Genomic DNA, 19040 nt, shown 5'->3' with positions numbered 1-19040 from the left:
CTGTCCAATTGTAATCATTTCCTGTGTTCTGTAGTGCCGATGAGGGTCACACTATTCTATAGCGCCTTCCACTCTGAGCTGGGGCAAGGAATCCGCAAGTTTCTGACTCTGAGTTAGAAAAGAGTTTATCCTTTCTGACAAATTACAGGAGCCAACCCACAAATCTAGTCTGCTGCCTGTCACATATTAGGTGATTAGTAAATATTTATGGAAGAAGGAAGGAACTATGAAATTGAAGAAGGTGACTCCCACTGCCACCCAGTCGATTCCAACACAATGTGATGGTCAGTTTCCGAAACTAAGTCTTTACAGCATTAGAGAGCCTTAGCTTTCTCTAGCATATTAGTTCGCTTACGGACCTTGACGATGAACTGCCCGTTGCTTCGTCCAAAGAGCAAAAGAGACAGTCCCTCACTGCCATCAGTCAATCCTGACACACCAAACCAAAATCAAATTTACTGCCATCTAGTTGATGCCCACTCACAGTGACCCAGGGTGAGTTTTGGAGAGCGGTAACTGTTTAAGGGCGTAGAAAGCCCCGTCTTTCTGCCGTGGAGCGGCAGCTGGTTTTGAACTGCTGACCTTGCAGTTAGTGGCCAAACAAGGCTCCATAAATGATTAGATAAAAATTTTCCAGTTTAGTAGCTAAGGGAAGGAATTCGGTAGCCCTTCTTCCCCTGAAATCCCTCCTCATTCGCAGGCCCTGGTTTGTGATTGGGGCTGCGGTTCTTGGGAAGTGGCGTGTGGAATTGGACGCTGGGAGACCGATGCCAAGGTCCGTCGGAGTTGACGATTGGAGCAGAGCGAGGAGGCGGGGCCTGCGGCGGCAGGCAGGACTCCTGGTTGGTTCAGGGGCCCTCGTCGCCATGGCACCGAGCGCGGGTGGGAGGCGGAGCCGGCGGGAGGGGCGGGGCCTCGGGCGCGGGGGCGTGGCGAAGTGGAGTGCGCCTGGGATTGGAGGTGGCCCGCGGGAGGCCGAGAGGAGGTGACGCGGCTGCGGAGGTGACGCCGAGTGGTCGCGCGCCCCTTCCGGCGCGGGGAGGGCGCTGAGGATCCCGGGCCGTTCGGCCACAGGCCGCCTCCAGAGCCGCGGGATGTAGCCAGGGGGACCGCGGCCCCCAGCAGAGCCTGCCGGCCAGAACGGCGGTGAGTGTCTCCGGGGCTGAAGGGGCGAGCAGGGGGATGCGGACTCGACCCGGGACCCTCGGCCCAGGCCTGTGGAGCGGACAGCTGTGGCGCCAGCCTGGCTCAGACTTCCCTAGCGCCCCCTTGATCGCCAGGTCCCCGCCTCGGAGCCGGCCGGCTACCCGGCGGTCGGGCTTGTAAACATTTCCGGCCCCTCCCACTGCGCGCCGCCTGCCCCGCGGTCTGGAAAGCAGTTTCGGGGCGGGTGGGCTGCCGTTCCCCGCTTCCACCCCGCTCCGAACCGTCCTGGTGAGTGTGGCGTCGGGCGCCGTGCCTGGGCAGCACCGGCCGCGGCTAAGCCGGGCCCCACGGCTGCCGCGCGCGAGAGGACGGGAACGGGCCTGACGTAGAGCGCCTTTCTTTGGTGGTCCGGGAAGCCCTGTCTTCAGCAAGTCACACCTGGCAGCACCCCCTCCGTGGTGGGCGACGAGGGAGGTCTAAGGCAAACCTAAGGGCTGAAGTGTGGGTTGGAGCTGATGTATTTGGGGGGAAGATGGATTTTTATTCCTCAGAAATCTAGGCTTGATGTCTACCATCGTATGTTCGAGATGTTCGGCCATCTAAGTTTCCATAGTCAAGAAAACATGAAGATGCTATTCTTCGGGTCTGGTGCTTCGTAGGAGAATGGGAAACTCAAGGCTGATTTCGGTCTACACGGCGGCCAGGGTACTTTACCAGACCAGCCTTAGTGTTTGCCCGAGTATTGAGAAGGCAGGCTAGAAAACAGCTTGTAGGCCACAGTCTTAAATCTGAAACTTAAATCAGACTTGAAGACCTGTCGTGGCAGGGGTTTCTTTTCTGAACCGAAGTAATGGGATCTGGTGTGTGTGTGTCTGTCTGTCTGACAATTGTGTAGCAGTAGTGATACCTTTGCTGTTACTGAGCTTTCCTGGGATCTGCTGAGTTGGAATCTGCTCTGAGGGCAGTTGAGTTTGTTGGGGTTTGGGAGTTTAGGTGGGGCGGGGCTAAGCAGATTGCCTTGTCAGGGTGGCTGTGCCCTGCTTGCAGCCACTAGATTTCTTTATTCCGGCACAACATCTGTGTACCCATCTTGTGACTTGAAGCAGCCTTAAAAAACTTGCGCCACCTGTGAAAAATGCCCATCTGAAGATGATTGAGATTGTTAGTTGTCAGTCTAGTTACCTCATCGCAACTCTCGGGGACCCTGTCTGCAAAGTAAAACTGCCCCAGAGGGTTTTCAAGCCCCTGTGGACTTTCAGAAGCAGATCACCAGGTCTGTTTCCCAAAGCTTCAGTGGTGGGTTGGCGCACTTGGCGGTCCAACGCCATTGCCATCAAGTCCATTCACATGTGCGGACCCCCGCCCCCCACCAAGCTGTGCCTCATTGCCAGGTGGAATCTGAAAGCATTCTCTTCTAAGCGATGAAGAAATTACATGGTTCCCGAAAGATTTCTGAAACGCCAGGGACCACTTTGCCTGCAAGTCTGAGAGAATCTCAGACAAGTTAACAGGAAGCAGGATTAATCCAGGAGCGTTCCCTCCTCCCCTTCGCCTATAAATAAAGTACCCCGTGTGGGCTAGGTCGTCTTCAGTCTAACTTTGTAAGAAGACTCCTTTATGGGAAATGGAGTCTCTCTTCCCCTGGAGTTTATTATGTTCTTTATGCCTTGTTCTTGCCACTGTGGAAGAACTTCCCATTGCCGGTCTTTGGGAAATCTCCCACAAAACCTTTCCTGGTCACTCCTAGCTAAGGTGGACTTTTACTTCTCAAATGGCTCTTGGCCTTATATAAAGGCAGGCTGAGAGTCTTTGACGCTTTTGGTACATTCTCCTGTCCCTTCTGTTTGTGGTGAGCTCAACTGTCCTTTAAGTCCAGAAACTTTAATGATATGGATGTTTCACCTGGTGCCGCAACTTAGGGAAGCTGTCACTTTTTTGTGCTCCGTGACTGTTTGTTCCTACTGTCACCCACCCCACTTTATCTCTCACTACACTCTAAAGTTGATGACCTCTGCCTGTTTGGTAATGCAGGGGCAAAAAGCAGGCCTGGTGGCATAATGGGTACTCAGTGGGCTGTTAGCCACAAGGTCAGGAGTTTGAAACCACCCACGAGAAAGGTGAGCCTTTCTAGCCCTCTGAAGAGTTACAGTCTCAGAAACCCATGTCGGCAGTTCTGTGTGGTCATCATGAGTTTTTGGAATGTTGGCATGATTAAAGGTTTGAAGCTCCAACCCTTGAAAATGCCCTCCAGCCAAACCAGTTCCAAGTGATTGGTTTTTATGTGTGCATCTAGCTTACTTTTGTGTCATTGGGAATGCAAGAGTGCACAGCATAAATGAGTGCTTATTGTGTAATGGTATGGCCCAAATATCATTAATGTGTTGTGTGCTTGAAAGCTGTGTATAAATGTAGGGTGAAATGAAACTCCTTTGTATGCAGCTTTGTTTGTTTGTTTAATTGATTTGGCAAGATGCTCAGAAAGCTTACCTGCCTGTGTTCAGGATGTAAAACAAAACAAATCTTCATGAGGGTAACTTTAGCTGGAAAAGAGCTGCAAAAAGTATTAGCTTGATGATTTTTCAGCTTCAGACTCTAAGTCAATGACACTTGGCATCAAATAGTGAACTAAAGCCTCATTACTACACTTTGATAATTGTCGAGCAAACCTTGACTTGTTTTTCCTCCACGGTAACACAGAACTGCATTCTCTCACAAAGGGAGTGTACAGAGAAGGCACTGCATTCTTCCTTTGTCTTTGTTGCTAGTATAGTCTTGCTTAAGAACTATCAGAATTAAGGTAGGCCTAGATAGAACCCATCTTCGACTCTGTTTTGGGGGGACAGGGACCCCAGATGAGAAACTCCTGGAAATTTGGAACCCTTGACTCCAGTGAAAGTATGTGGGACAGGCTCACAGAATAAATGTCACAGAAAGCTGGAAAGGGAATAAATCCTTCAGCAGACAGACTGGCAAAGAAGAATCCACCTTTTCCCGAGTTTGGCACTTGATTATTTTATTTGTAAGGTCACCAGCATCCCTCTGCCCCCATAGCTTTACTGGATAATATCCCAGGCTTTGTCGTCTTGGAAAGCTTCAGGGTAAAGATTTATTAGCTTGACGAATAAATCCTGTCAAAAATGTGCTCAGCGGAGTCTGGCGTGATGACAGTTTGCTACGTTGGGTGTGACAAGCTTGAGGAGAAACGTGTTTCCTTCTAAAATAAGACCTAGAAAGTTGAAGGTATATGTGCTCGCCTTTCCTTGCGGCTCCCAGAATCAGTCTTAACACCTTAGGGGGTTGTGCTGATTGTATATAATAGAAAATAAGCAAACCCCAAACCATAGAGTCAGTGCTAATCACACTGCTGCTCTGTAGGCTTCTGACGCTGTAAATCTTGGTGGGAGCAGATAGACTCATCTTCTCCCTCAGAGCGGCTGGTGGGTTTGAACTGCTGACCTTGCCATTAGCAGTCTAACACTTACCGGACCAGGGTTCCTTGGAGATTGAATGCTTGCTTGTAATTCCCAGTTAGTTTGGAGTGGTTTCCCTCCACCCCCATCAAAATGGGTCGTAAAGCCCAGGTGTTACTTATTCTTTCTTGCTAGACCTCCAATGACTCTCTCCCCGCCCTGGGTCCGTGTGACCACCATCTAGATGGCAAAACCGGACAGTGGCTTTGCCTGCTTAGTGACGCCATCGCTACTGTCCGTGCTGTACTACATGCGGTCTTGTATGACGAGCTGTTGGTGATGGCTGGCTTGTGAGACAACTAGAGCGTCTGGTGAGTCTGTCGCTAGAAAACAGCGCAGAAGGCTATTAGAACTAGTGATCGAGGGAGGTGGTTGGACTCAAAAGAATTACCAGAAAGCGATTTGGCCTCTTAGAGAGGGAAAAGACATATGATGGCCAAGGGACTCTAAAGGCAGCCTACAAAAAGAAAAGGGCTTTTCAAATCAAGTAAAGTTCGTGAGCATGCCCAGGTGGCTTCTGCGTCAGCGTCTGTTCCCACATTACCTGTGCTTGTCTCTGAGTCTCATGGTGGAAGCACTCCATGTAGCTGAACTAGGCAAAGTGTTCTTTCTCGCCCCACCCATCCCCTACCCACCAACAGTGGAGTTGCCGCCTTTGTTTTGCATCACCAAGTCTCTGAAGGCATCTCTAAAGGAAATGGCCATCCTTGCTCAACTTCATATTTCGCCAGGACCTGAGGATGGCTGCCTCCTCCGCCTGTTCACTGTTCAGGGATGGTGCTGACTGACCCGGACACACAAAAGGTGCGCACACCTTAAGCTAATGGCAAGTAGTAAGTTTATGAGCCCGGATGCTGCCCCGTTTGTTCCTTCGTTCATTTCTTGGTGAAGTATGGGGCCTCACCAACGCGAGGGCTAGCTAGGCTCCATTAGTGATCCCAGAATCTTGAGAGCAGAATTTTAGGGTGCCAGAGGTCTGCCTGGAAATGTTTGACGGTCGTATTATTGGAGTGATGCCCTTCTCCAAGAAGCCAAAGCCTTTTACTATTTCTGCTGGCAAGAGAGATTTGTTCTTAGTCACGCTGTTGCCTCGGTAGTCCTTGGCTTTGAGGAAATTCGTTTGGTGGTCAGCCTGCCGGAAAAGATTTCCTTCCATTTCTTCTCACGGGACTGCCTGTCTGAGGTTTCCAGGGGCCTCCAGCTTCCTGTTCTTGGGCTCCGTTGTTGACTGTGACCTTGTTGGCATCCGCCTTGCCAGAGGCTTGAACGTTTAAAGGAAAAGGAACTGTGGACGTGAGGACACATTAAGGCTTCACCTATAGTGAGTTCTTGGTTTCCCCTCTCTCGGACTACATTCCCCGTTTTCCTAGATCCAAGCTTACCATTCACATGACTGCAGAGACCCCAGGATGATTCCTGAAGGGGAACTTGGATGACTCCACTCGAAAAAAGCCAGGGCTTTACAAATCGTGGCTGGTTCAGAACCTGCTTCTCTGACGAAAGCCTGCCCCCTAAAGTCCAGCCCGCAGACGCGTGCTGTGGCGGAGCCTCTTCCTAGAAAACAAGGTCCTGGGTTTCTCCGTGCATGCCGTGCATGGATCAGGTTTCCACTAGGCTGCAGTGGGGTCATGGACTGCCAGGCTTGGGGACAGGCTCTTGAAGAGCAGGTTGTGTGTGTGGCAAAGGGCAAGCCTGGGTCAGCTTCCTTGTCTTCAGTTTCCTGATTGCAGGTAAGCTGTAGCTTGCTTTAACCCTTTTGTGACTCCTGGAGTAGAGTGTTCACCCTCATTTCCAGCCTCAGGGTTTAGTGGGAGGCTTTTGTCCCGCTTTTAGTGCATCTGCCACCTGGGGCGGGGCTTGTAGAACTGAGTAAAGCTGATGACAAGGCCTCACTCTACCAACCTGTCAGCCGCAGCGACCGCTCCGGATACAGGTGCCTCACTTGTCTCAAAATCCATAGTGTCGCAAAAGAATGTTTGTTTTCCTTTTTTCCTTTCATTCAAACTGCTTTCCATGACTGAAAACATACAGTGTCAAAAAAATTCAAGGAAGAAAATAATTCCATCTGAAAAGGGTTAAGGAGATGGCGATGTTGAGCTGTAGCCGCGTGTTGAGTCCTTGGGCTAATCCTATAATGGCGAATCAGTGGACTGTGGGAAAAATTCACCGCACCGGGCACCCAGCCAGCCCACAGCGCATTTGGGGAGCGGTGGGAGAGAAACCTGGTGGAAGTCAAAGTCAGCATTGGGTGCCTCTCTGAGCCTGGGTGGGCTTGGAGGAATTGCAGTCCGCATGGGCCTCAGCTCTTTGCTCCTCCGTCTCAATGCCAGCACTTCCTCGGGGTGGCTTGAGAACTTTCGGAAGGGAAGACCAGCTCTGCTCGGCTCTCCTTACTGTGCGAACTGAGTGTAGCCCCGTGGGAGAAGGGCTGGCTCTCACTGAGAAGCCACATCTCAAGAGGAGCAGCCTCCCCGCCTAACAGGTAGCTGTTTTTCTGCAGCGACCACATGGTGCGATAACCCCATATCATTGGAAGGTGAGCCACCAAGAGTTCTATTTTCAGCCTTACCTGGAGGATTAGTGAGGTTTGGGATAAAGGTGACACAAAAGTGGGAGGACAAGAAACAGATTTCATTTCTGCAGCCCACTGGCCTCTAGCATTGGGGGCAAGGAGGTAGCGTGCTTCTTCATATGTTAGCGTGGCACTGTGGGAACCAAACTGGAAAGGGAGTGGCCTAGCAGCGCCCTTCATGGTTAATGCCTCTGTTTCCTTGTAGTGTCGGCCACCACAGGGAGATCTCTGCCCCTTGGGGCCGAGAGACCCCCCGCCTTTCCTCAAGCTGAAGTGGCAAGGTATTGAGGGAGCAGCCAGATGTCTTCCCACAAAGGAGCGGTGGTGGCGCAGGGCAATGGGGCGCCTGCCGGTCACCGGGAGACGGACACGGTGGAATTGGCCGAACTGGGACCCCTGCTAGAAGAGAAGGGCAAACGAGCAGCCACCAACCCAAGCAAAGTAAGTCCCCTTCCCCGGAGCCACTTCCTTGACCCATGTGTCTCCGGTCGTCTCTGTTTCTTCAGAAGAACGCACCTCCCTCCCCAAAGGAGGGACCACACATTGTACCTTGAGAATGCCCCGATCCCAGTCCTTATCAGACTCGGTAATTATGTCTGTCTGCTTTGCCCCCTGCTAGCTTTTGTGAATCCACTCATCCCTGTGATCCCCGAGTGCTTAGCCCAGGCCTGGGATCCAGTAAAACCCACCGCCGCTGAGCCAATTCTGGCTCCTTGCGACCACGTACGTTACAGAGCTGTTCAGGGTTCTTAAGACTTGAACTCGCTATGGGAGCAGACAGCCTCATCTTTCTCCCAAGGCCCTCTGAAGTCCAGTAAGTAGTCAGCAAATATCTGACGGAATGAAGAAGCTGTCAGAGGCCTAGGGAGGTTTAGACCTGGTTTTATATCAAGTACCCTACAGCGCTTCCATTGAGATCTCACAGGCCGGAACTTAGTCACAGAGCCATGTCCCGCTGCAGAGGACATTGGGAAGTACATGGAGTGTTCTAGTTGGGCAGCAGTCGGAGCTGGACCCCAGAGAAGGACTTGATCTGCCAGGCTCGCCATCACTGTAGGGTGGAGCAAGCTGCAAGGCTCCTTTGGCCATAAGGGTCTGTGCCCAGGCTTCTCATGGGATCAGTCCTAGAACCCTGATGTCCTGGGGGCTCCGCTGTTGTAGCTGCCCCAGAACTATGAACAACATGACATTGTTAAGGGGATTTGTAAGATTCGGTGATTTGTTTTTTTGTTTTTCACTGTTTTGAGTCTCGTAGCCTGGGACAGGGAAATATTTGAGAAATGGGGAAGTTGAGAACATTCACGGCCTTAGAAGATGGCGCCATTCCAACCAACTTAAAGCCCTGTGTGCTAATCCTGTATCCCTCAGAAGCCAGGCTCAGTGAGCTTTCCTGTGTGCTGAACAAAGCCTTCTCTCCCATGTATATAGTGCTAATAAAACGCCAGCTATAGGTGCTGCTAACCACAAGGGCAGCGGTTCAAACCCCCAGCCACACTTTGAGACAAAGAGTTCTATACAGATTCCCAGTCTCAGAATCCTATATGGGACCACAGTCCCCTTGCTGGCAGTGGGTTTGTTTTTGAATACTGTTGTAAGCTCAGTCGGGTTTGGTGTCTGTTTTTTTGGAGGAAAGGCCACGGGTCGGAGAGAGCATGGCGTTGGATTTCCCTGGATCTCTCTGATCTCGGCTAGCCCAGTGTACGGGATGGCTCCCAGGGTTGGTTGGTTGTTTGTTCCTCCCGCAGACTGAAGAGGAGCAAACATGCCCAGTGCCCCAGGAAGAGGAGGAGGAGGTACGGGTACTGACGCTTCCCCTGCAAGCCCACCACGCCATGGAGAAGATGGAGGAGTTTGTGTATAAGGTGCAGCCTGAGAGCTTCTGTCCTGGAAGGGGAAGGGCAGCAGGGCACGGGGCTCCTCCCAGCAGGCGAGGCTCCCTCTATCCCATGTTCAGACAGAGTATGTGTTGCGTTGGAAAGCTCATGCACACCTGTGGGTGGGTTTGTGCTTTGCTGAAGGTGCAGGCAGGCAGGTGGGCGCTGTGCTGGGCACTGTTCAAAGGAGCCTGGACGGAAGGCTGCTGTTCACCCTGGACCCCTCTAGCGGCCGTCAAAGGCCATGTGCTATATTCATGCGTGCTCATGCATTGCGCGTGCATTTGTGCCTTTTGCGGGATCTGCAAATATGTAAGAAAGCACCTGGGTTTCATTGACATTTCCATCCAGTCCCTGGATTCTGTCTGTTCCTTGTCTGTGGCTCCCGGCTTGGAAACCTCTGCCTAAGACGATATATCCCAGCCAAGTAGGAACTCGGAAAGTAATTAAGGGGAAGGGTAGAGCAGGGGGCAAACAAAACCTCCTAGAGGAGAGGAAAAATGAGTACTCTGCCTATTTGTTTCTGAGTCTTCATTCTAAAAATCATAATTTAGAGTATGAGTCTCTAATACCCATTTCTTTATTTTCATTTACTGTGTGTACTTGGTTTTGAAATATCAAGTTGTTTAAAGGAAGCCATACTATGTTTTCCTAAAGATCCAGAATCACTTCTCGAAAGTACCTCCAGATGAACGAACATGACCCAAGGAGATTTCTTTAAAAAAAACATTTTTTTCATGTGGGTCACTCGTGCTGTTCCCTGAATGCCTCTAGGGCCAGCTGGGTTCTCCATTCTTGCCTCGCCTATCCACGGCTTGATGAACATCCAGGCCAGCTGCCCTTCACTCCTGTCCGTGGGGAGGCTTCTTTTCAGGCCCGGGCCTGGAGAGAGTGTGTCTGTTCTAGGTCTGGGAGGGACGTTGGAGAGTCATCCCGTATGATGTGCTTCCTGACTGGCTGAAGGACAATGACTACCTTCTGCATGGCCATCGCCCACCCATGCCCTCCTTTCGAGCTTGCTTCAAGAGCATCTTTCGTATCCATACTGAAACTGGCAACATCTGGACCCATCTGCTTGGTGAGTGTTGGGCATGGGAAGCATCCAATATCTTGTGTCCTTCGATGGCATGGGACTAATATTGCCTTTGCCCATGGGGAGGAGGAACAAAGGGCTCGGATGGCTTGCGAGCTGGAAGTGTGCCTTTAAATTGCCAGTGGCCTTAGTTGGCACTCGGTCACTGATCTGTAAAACCGGGGAAGGGAGGAGTAGAGACAAGAACTGGAACTCTCTGTCCTGGGTGGAATCTGAGCAGAACCACCCTAAAGGGAGGCGAGTTCCTCTCCTCCGTGATTTCCCATCGTCAGGACAAAATGCCCACGTGGCAAAAATAGACCTTTTTGTCTGAGCTCACAGGACCAGTGGCGGCATTTGCTCTAGGAATTTTAGATGACAGTTCCCATTGCTACGTTCTGTCGCTCGCTGATTTACTACTGTCAATTGTCTGATGCCATCAAAGTACACTTTTTTTTTCAACAGTTTTGTTGGCACATAATTTACATATCATTGAATAGTTGAATCATGCAGTCCTATCCAGGGAAATTGTACAATGACCACCACATCTGTCTTAGAGCACCCCTCCCCCAAGGTCGAATCGCCTTTAAAATGAGTTGTGCAGTCATGATCAGTCCCCCTTCCCTACATTATTTTTTTGTTTCACATGCTTTCTTTCTCCACCCCTCCCACCCCCACAGGTTTTGTGCTGTTCCTCTTTTTGGGAATCTTGACCATGCTCAGACCAAATATGTACTTCATGGCCCCTCTGCAGGAGAAGGTGGTCTTCGGGATGTTCTTTCTGGGCGCAGTGCTCTGCCTCAGCTTCTCCTGGCTCTTCCACACCGTCTATTGTCATTCTGAGAAAGTGTCGCGGACTTTTTCCAAGTGAGTCGAATATCATCGGTAGGACAAGACCATGCGCCACTGTGACCCCAGTGCTGACCAGGGGCTGGGTACTCCAGCGCCGACTAAAGAGTGCTTGTGACATGTGGGGGCGGTTGTCTGTTCTGTGGGGTGACTGTGCTGAAGCCTTTGCTCCTAAGTCCTTTATGGAAAACTCACTGCAGCCTTGTCAACAGATAGAATCATGGAGTATGTTTTCTCCCTACCACAGCGCAGAACTGTGACTCATCTTTTGTGAAACTTGAGGTGCCAGTGGGGCGCTTTCCAAGACCTATACCCAGTACTAGCTTACCTTCCTGTTGGCCCAGCCAACGCAGGGCGGGGTACAGTACTCTGTGCTGCTTTCTGCGTGACCCTGCCTACGCACTCAGCCAGTAAAGCTAGCCAGTAAAGCTTATCTTGGCTGCCCATGCACTGCTGGAAGCCCCAGATGTTTGAGCACCATGTTGGCCCTGATCCCCAACTCAGAACCTGGGTTCTGTTTGCTTGTAATTCTTCCCACCCCTTCACCCGAACCCCCCCTCCCCATTGCTACTGTTTGGGGTTGTGATGGTGCCCCCCCCCCATCACTCTCAACTCCACTAATACCAGTAACTAAGAAAAGTTAAAACAGAAAAAGCCAGAATACCTTTTAATAATATCCGAAATCCAGAGTTTTGTACCTGGAACTATCACAGTTGGGGAATATTCAGAGCCCCTCCCAAGTGTGATGGGAACCAACTGAATTGTCATAGAACTCCTAAATTTCTGCCCTTAGAATGTAGCTCTTCTTAACAGAGGGAAAGGGACAAGATTCTGTGCTTTGCATCTCCACTATAAATTGGAAAGGCAAAAAGACAAAGGAAAAAAAAAACAGAGAGAGACATGACCTTGTGGGATTTCAAGGCAGGTAGGTAGCTGGTATATGTGAGGACAAGAGTGGAGAAGGGGGCTAGCAATGGTCAAGTCTAGGAGCAGGTAAAGAACAGAGCCTGCAAGCTGAGCTGTGACCGTGATCGTTTCTCTCACTGATGTGTTTCATCTTTCGGCTCTTTTCTAGACTGGACTATTCAGGGATCGCTCTACTGATTATGGGGAGCTTCGTTCCCTGGCTCTATTACTCCTTCTACTGCTCCCCACAGCCACGGCTCATCTACCTCTCCATTGTGTGTGTCCTGGGCATTTCTGCCATCATTGTGGCACAGTGGGACCGGTTTGCCACTCCTAAGCACCGGCAGACAAGAGCAGGTGGGTAGGAAAACATCCTGTCAACCTCAGAAGTGTCATGGGCCCGTGGACACAAGAGACTCAACCCTGGGCCCCTAAGGTTTACCACCCAAGCCCTGATTTGTGTTTTAGAACTTTCAAACTAATACAGATTGTTGGATGCCAATTTTCCCCTAAGTTTCATACCATTTCAATAGCATGTCAATAGGACTAATCATTACCTGATTGGTCACTGGGCCTCAAGCTTAACTATGACTGCTCTTAATATAATTTGTTTAAGACCATTAAAACATGTAGCAACCCGTCATGGTAGTAAGCTAAGCCCTCAGCCAGTTGGGTCAGTAGGTTGGTGTCCACCCAGGGTGTTAAGCAACACCCACAAGCACTCCTACACCTCACCTGCCCTGGCACGGAGCCAGAGACGTTCCTTGCCATCCAGTGGCGATCACTCTGGCCTACCCACTCACGCTCTGAATGGGTCAGGGGTGCGGGTCATTTTGACATCACCTCCGCTGACAGTGTCGGCGTGTAATCCACAAGCACCTGCTGCTGCTGCCCACAGACTCCAACCAACGGCTAAAGTGAAGACACCCAGGCCTGTTGACTAAGGGATTAGAAGGCTTGGTTTGGTGAAGAGCTACTTTAATGATAAGCACTGGTCACAACGATGCCATCCCTCCAAGTGTAAACATCTTTATTTGTGTTGTCTCCTCCGGGTTCTTCCTTCCAACCTTCATTGCTTGCTGCTGCAGCACCACCAGTTACTGTTCATCTTCAGTCCATTAGGTCTCTTATAGCTGCTGTGCTTTGAACCTTCACTTCAGAGAATGAAATCCTTAGTAAACGCCAACCGTGTTCTAGCACTCTGCTTAAATAGGGGGAAAAGATCCAGTCACCCCTACCTTCTGGTTCTGTGGCCTGGAGCCGTGTGTGGTGTGGTGTCGTGTCGTCTGCCGGTGCCATCCCTCCTTCCCTTGCTGTTTGCTGCCTAGTTCGTATCCCAACAACCACAGACAACGCACCGTCTGCCTGATCGATCTACTCAAGTGGGCAGGGTCCTGGCTCCTTAAAACTTTGATGATCTTAAAGAAGAAGCTTGTCCTCCTTTTTCCTGGCTGAGAACCAGCTAGATTCTGTCCCTCGGCCATCAGGATTGACATAGCATTTTGCCTCAGAGAGTGAGACATGGCGGTGCAGTGGTTCCGTGCTCGGCTGCTAGCCACCAGCTTGTACCCACCAGCCACTCCAGGGGCGACAGACGTGGCATTGTGCTTCCGTACAGACGGACACCCTTGGCGACCACCCGGGGCTGTGGGGTTGCTGGGAGGCAGAATGGGCCCTACAGCGGGGGTGGGGGTGGGTATGGGGAGGGATAGGAGCACAATCTTCTGGAAGGGAGGGTGGCTTGGTTTGGGCTCCTTCAAAGACAGTAGCCATCTGCGGATGGTTATCCATCTGCCGGGCGTTGCCTACGTACCGCGTGGTTATACCAAACCCCAGGGAATTACCGCACAGGGCTAGATCCGAGAAGGGCGGCGGCGCCGTTCCTGGACTCACAGCCGCGCGTCTGTTTTGTGCAGGAGTGTTCCTGGGACTTGGCTTGAGCGGCGTGGTGCCCACCATGCACTTCACTATCGCCGAGGGCTTTGTCAAGGCCACCACCGTGGGCCAGATGGGCTGGTTCTTCCTCATGGCCGTGATGTACATCACCGGAGCTGGCCTTTATGCCGCTCGAATTCCCGAGCGCTTCTTTCCCGGAAAGTTTGACATATGGGTAAGGCCTTGCTCTCCCCGCTGACGGCGGGTGACCTGCACAGCGATGAAGGGCTGTGAAGGAAAGGGTGGGAAGAGGCAGAGGAGTCATCCCCGGGGGGGAGGGGGGGGGTGGCGGGGGGGGGGGGGTAAGAGGCAGAGGAGTCATCCCGGGCCGGGGGGTGGTGTGAATCTTTGGGAAGAACTATTTCTCTCAGTTCTTTGGCAACATGCCACTTTTGGGTAACCAAACGTTTCCAGAGGACCTAGACACGCAGCTGTGCGCTCCTCTTGGCTGCTAGCCCCCGGTTCCGTTGTCTGAATGCCTCCTCTTCTGTTCTGCAGTTCCAGTCCCATCAGATTTTCCACGTCCTGGTGGTGGCAGCGGCCTTTGTGCACTTCTACGGGGTCTCCAACCTCCAGGAATTCCGTTATGGCCTAGAAGGTGGCTGTACTGACGACTCCCTTCTCTAATCCTCCTCGCCAGAGGGGAGGAGGAGAAACTTCCCAAGTGCTTTGAAAAATAACTTCTTAACTGAAGTGAGAGGAAGAGTCCGAGTTGTCTTTTTCTAGAAGAGACCACTCCGAGAAAATGCCGTGCCCAGCAAACTTCGGTCCACTGTCACCCCCTGCACGGTAAATGTCCCCTTTCCCTAACTGGGAAGACAGGGGATGGTCTATCTTAGCCAAGGCACCTCGTCCCCTCACCGAGGCAGGACTTGGAAGCTCATGTTGAGATTTTTACCCCCTCTTCCAACCATTTTGGAAAAAAGTGATGAACTGGACTCTTCAGAAATCCTGTTTCTGGAAGACAATGTCCTTCCCTCACCCCCATCCGTACTTTGTACCCCGGCGTCTAACGGGCCGCCGTCTCGCAGCACACTTTTCAGAAACAATGCTAACCTGGCCCCTTCTTGCGAGGGCCTGCATCTGCCTACCCGCAGGGAGAGCAGAGCCGCCTCCTTGGGCAGAGCCCACCTAATCATGGACGTGTGTCCAGGTTCACGTAACTTGAGTTTGACTTTTTTTTTCCTTGGCAGAGTAATGTAAAATTAAAATGGGGAAAGATATTTAATATTTAATACTAAGCTTTAAAAATAAACCTGCTATCATTGCTATGTACCTTGATGCAAAGACTGTGGTGATAATAAAAGAAAGTACAGAAGACACTTGACACTGAAAAAATTCGACACGTGTGGTCTCAACTGTTTGCACACAACTGCAGAGGCCTAAAAGCAATGCTCACTTCAGGTTCTACTGAGGCAGAGATTTGAATGACAGGCACCGAGAGGTTCTATATGTTGGCTAGTCGACGAACCTGGCAGAATTTCTAACGTCTCGATACAGCTTTATTTTACTCACTGCACAGCCATTTTATTAGGAACATAAAACCATCTTGCTTAACGCTGTCTCATTGGGGCTACTCCATCCTCCATGAACTGGCATGAGTTCTGTTCACTGCAGAGTAAGCCCCAACCCTGGTCACTGCTCAGTCTTCCAGGCAGCTGGAGCGTTGTCTGGGCTAATGCACTTGGAATCACTTCAATACCCAAGTTTTGTACAACTGAGAGGGTAAGTGAGCCTTAAAAAATTAATCCAAGTAGGCCACCAGGAAAAGTTTCTCAACCTCAAGTGATAACTAAGGAATGTAAATTAAAACCATAGTAACTGGCCAACTAAGTTGGCACAATTAAAGCCTAATATTGAATGTTGGTAAAAATACAGAAGTATGCATTGGTAGAAGCTGTTTGGACTGATAAGCATATAACATGGAGATATTTCAGCAAACAATGTAATTTGAGTTATATCTGATAACTAAAGTTCCTTCATTTAAAAAAAATGCTGGTTGTGACCCACTAAATCATTTTTTTTAAGTCATGAATGGATCACAACTTTGAAAAACACTTAGCTGACAAACTTGCACCCAAATGTCTACTGACGCCATTGAAGTGTCCTTCAGAAAAAAGCATGGAGGCCACATTTGGCCTCTGGCTCACATGGCAGGGTCAGACATGTCTCCACCTTTCACCCCTTTTTATCTTATTCTAATACCCTTCCCAGGGCCCTCCTGTGATTGAGTCCAGTCACTCGTTGTGGTGGCCACGCACATCTCACGAATGGCTCACCACTGTAATAAGGTTTATTAGGGATGTCAGCAGGTGGTAATTCATGTGAGAAGTGCTCAGGATATAATTATCTTCCCTGTTGGAGGAGCAGGCCAGCGTCTCTGGCCCTTCCCCCAGCTCAGACAGTGTCTCTCAAAGTTCTAGGGCCGTCCAGAAGGCTCAGGGGCATGCCACTCCACTGTGAGCTTCAACTTGCATACACTCAGCTCCAGCCCTGTGAGTCAATCAACCAACTTCCCCCAATTAAGTGCCCACAGGCACCCAGCTCCCCAAGCTAACCTGCCCCAGCTTTACTTGTTCTGTAGGCTGGGAAGGCTCATGCTCCGCCTCCTGGTTCTGTAGTTGCTGATTCTCTGGTGTCTTTGTCTCAATCACGGAGGTTAAATTCGCAGGGATCTCTGGGTCCCAGGGACGCGCTCCACCCCTGGTGCTTCTGCTGGTAATGAGATTGCCTTTCTGAGGTGGCTCACTTTATACCCTGTTACTAATCACACAGCCACCTCATAATCCAATCCGTATTTCCACCCCCCACTTTCTTATCCAGACCCATCAGGGAAATGATGGTGTTTGCAAGGCAGGAATAACAAAGTTACATAACCCACTGCATCGCATGTCCAGACTTGAGTGGAAAAATAAACCTTGATGTCATAACGAGCCACTAACCAGCTACAACAGATGAATTTCAGAGACAAAACCTGATGGGACCTCAGAAATAGGGGAAGGAGACTGCAATATCTATTTAAATTTCAGAGATTTACAAAACTAAAGATAGTTTAAAAACCAATTTTTTTGGTAACCACTTTCAAATAAAAATTTTAAAAACCAGAAACTGTTAGATGTCACCCACTGAAGCTGAGTGGGCTCTCCAGTTCCCTGCCCAGTCCATGTCATCTTCGCGCCCCTGGATACAGCTGAATTTGCAATGATGGGAAGGAAATGGATCCAACTCAGTAGCTGAATCCTCGTGTGTGTACATGTTTATTTTTTCAGTAGTGGGACCAAGGAAAAGCATCTTAAAGATAATACTGGGCAATTGATTCAGTTTTTATTAGTCATTTTATATCCCTAAATCTGTGAATTAATAGTATTCTCAATCAAAAGGTAGGAAAAAGTATGGCCCCATATGTGTAAATAATGCTTTCCAAGATGGCAAATAAGACTGGAGCCAGTACTTTATCTGACTGCAGATCAGCTGTTGAACTTCAGTCCCTAGGCCAACGCGTCAGATGGTGCAAGAATTCTTGCGCCTGCTTTCTATCTACCCGTCTCTAGCAGCACTGTGAACTAGAAGCAAGTTGCCTTCCTTCTCTAAGTTCTACTTCCGGTTCATCCATTCACCTCTTAAAGACTTCGGGGGAGCTGCTATGTTGCAGGCACTAGACGAAAAATCACTGATAAAATGCTTAGGAGCTGTGATTTTAACTCCTCACAGTAAGGGAAAAACTAGGCAGGTGGGTGGCATAGAATCTATATGCTACCCATTTTAAATAGATGTAGAACTTTTGGCGTCTTAATACTTAGATGTGTCTATAAGAGCTAGAGGAATTCTGGAGTGCATTCTGTGTTAGTCTGGGTGCCCGGAGACGCATAAATGTATAAGGATTGAGTCAGAGTCAATAACTTAATGTGAAGAAAGATCGGGAGCAGCTCAAGAGTGACCGGACATCAGAGCGATACCAAGTTGACCCCCAAGAAGGGATTCAATGGAGGTTGGACAAGCACCCTAGACTGCCCTGCAATCCACAGAAAGTTCAGTACAGCCCTTTGCTTCGTGGATGCCCTAGATCAGACTGAAGACAAAAGGGCCCCTTGCTATCACAAGGGTTCCTAGTACGGGCCGGGAACCAGCTCTGAGGAGGTATCGCCTCAGCCATCGCAGGAATTCATCCATGAATTTCAGAGCAGTAGTTTGGGCCCTCAGATCATTACCCACTGCATAAAAGAAAGTTCTCCACACAAATCACAATGTAAAAATGCAAATATTCTGCCTAACGTTTATATATCGGACCTAAACTCTCATCTACTCAATCCTGAGTTTTAACACAAAACCTTTCGTAAGGGCCGGCCCCGATCCCAACTACGTGGACAGCCTCCCCTTCCCCCAGAATAATTTACTTCAGAGGACAGCACTGAAGCTACAGCTCAGGGAGAGGGACATGTCTGATCAGAGCACATGGGAGCAAATGAAGGGGGTGGGGTAGAGTGGAGCGCATCCTGCTCCACCAGGCCTTTACAAAGAGATTCCCACTCAGCAGCCAATCCCCAGAGAAAACCCTAAGGCCGGCCCCACTATGAGACATGACATCCCTCACTGACCCATAACCCTATGGGGAACAACACTGGGAATTGCACCCGATCTGACCCCACCACACTGAGGCAAAACACTAATGAATAGGCAACAGAACAGCAAGGGGAGCAGAGCAAGAAAGTCCTGAGGGAATACCAAAAATAGATTTTGGGGCGAAGGCATGGCACCCCATCAGATTTGACTGGAAAACACTCCTAAAGGTCAACAGACAGATCTGAACTATTTACAGACTTCTGTCGTTCTTTTTTCTTTTGTTGCTTTGTTTTGCTCTGTCTTGTTTTTGTGAATATTTTCTCTGCAGGTCTGTCTAGCTAAGATGGGTTGTATAAACAATCTGGAGGAGAAAACAACAGGACCAATGGTTCCAGGGGAACATAGGAGAGTGGGTGGTGGTGGAAAGGAAGTGGTGTTAACAGACTCGGACAAGGGAACAACAAGTGATCCAAAATTGGTGGTGAGGAGGGTGTAAGAGGCTTGGTAGGGCATGATCAAGGGCAATGTAGCCGGGAGGAATTACTGAAACCCAAATGAATGCTGAGCATGATAGTGGGACAAGAAGAAAGTAAAAGGAAATAAAGGGGGAGGAGAGAGTAGAGCATATCCTGGCCCACCAGGCCTTGAGGACAATG

At 50.0% G+C, this 19040-nt stretch overlaps 1 protein-coding gene across 2 annotated transcripts; it reads left to right on the top strand.

Moving 5' to 3' along the window:
• The first annotated feature begins 987 nt into the window (after positions 1–987).
• On the top strand, positions 988–15105 carry ADIPOR1 (adiponectin receptor 1). 2 transcript variants are annotated; one of them, XM_075529019.1, is made up of 8 exons: positions 988–1146; positions 7394–7629; positions 8934–9050; positions 9969–10140; positions 10815–11001; positions 12059–12246; positions 13806–13999; positions 14323–15105. In XM_075529019.1, exons 2-8 carry the CDS (start codon positions 7489–7491, stop codon positions 14449–14451), a joined length of 1128 nt encoding a protein of 375 aa, XP_075385134.1. In that variant the 5' UTR covers positions 988–1146; positions 7394–7488; the 3' UTR covers positions 14452–15105. The 2 variants fall into 2 exon arrangements, with proteins under 2 accessions (XP_075385134.1, XP_075385142.1); XM_075529027.1 differs by lacking the exon at positions 988–1146 and adding an exon at positions 5281–5420.
• Positions 15106–19040: the final 3935 nt, after the last annotated feature.

This window comes from Tenrec ecaudatus, chromosome 1 (genome assembly GCF_050624435.1).
Source record: "Tenrec ecaudatus isolate mTenEca1 chromosome 1, mTenEca1.hap1, whole genome shotgun sequence".
Taxonomy (NCBI): Eukaryota; Metazoa; Chordata; class Mammalia; order Afrosoricida; family Tenrecidae; genus Tenrec; species Tenrec ecaudatus.
The sequence above is the reverse complement of the archived record's forward strand: the minus strand, read 5'-3'. Positions and strand labels throughout refer to the sequence as shown.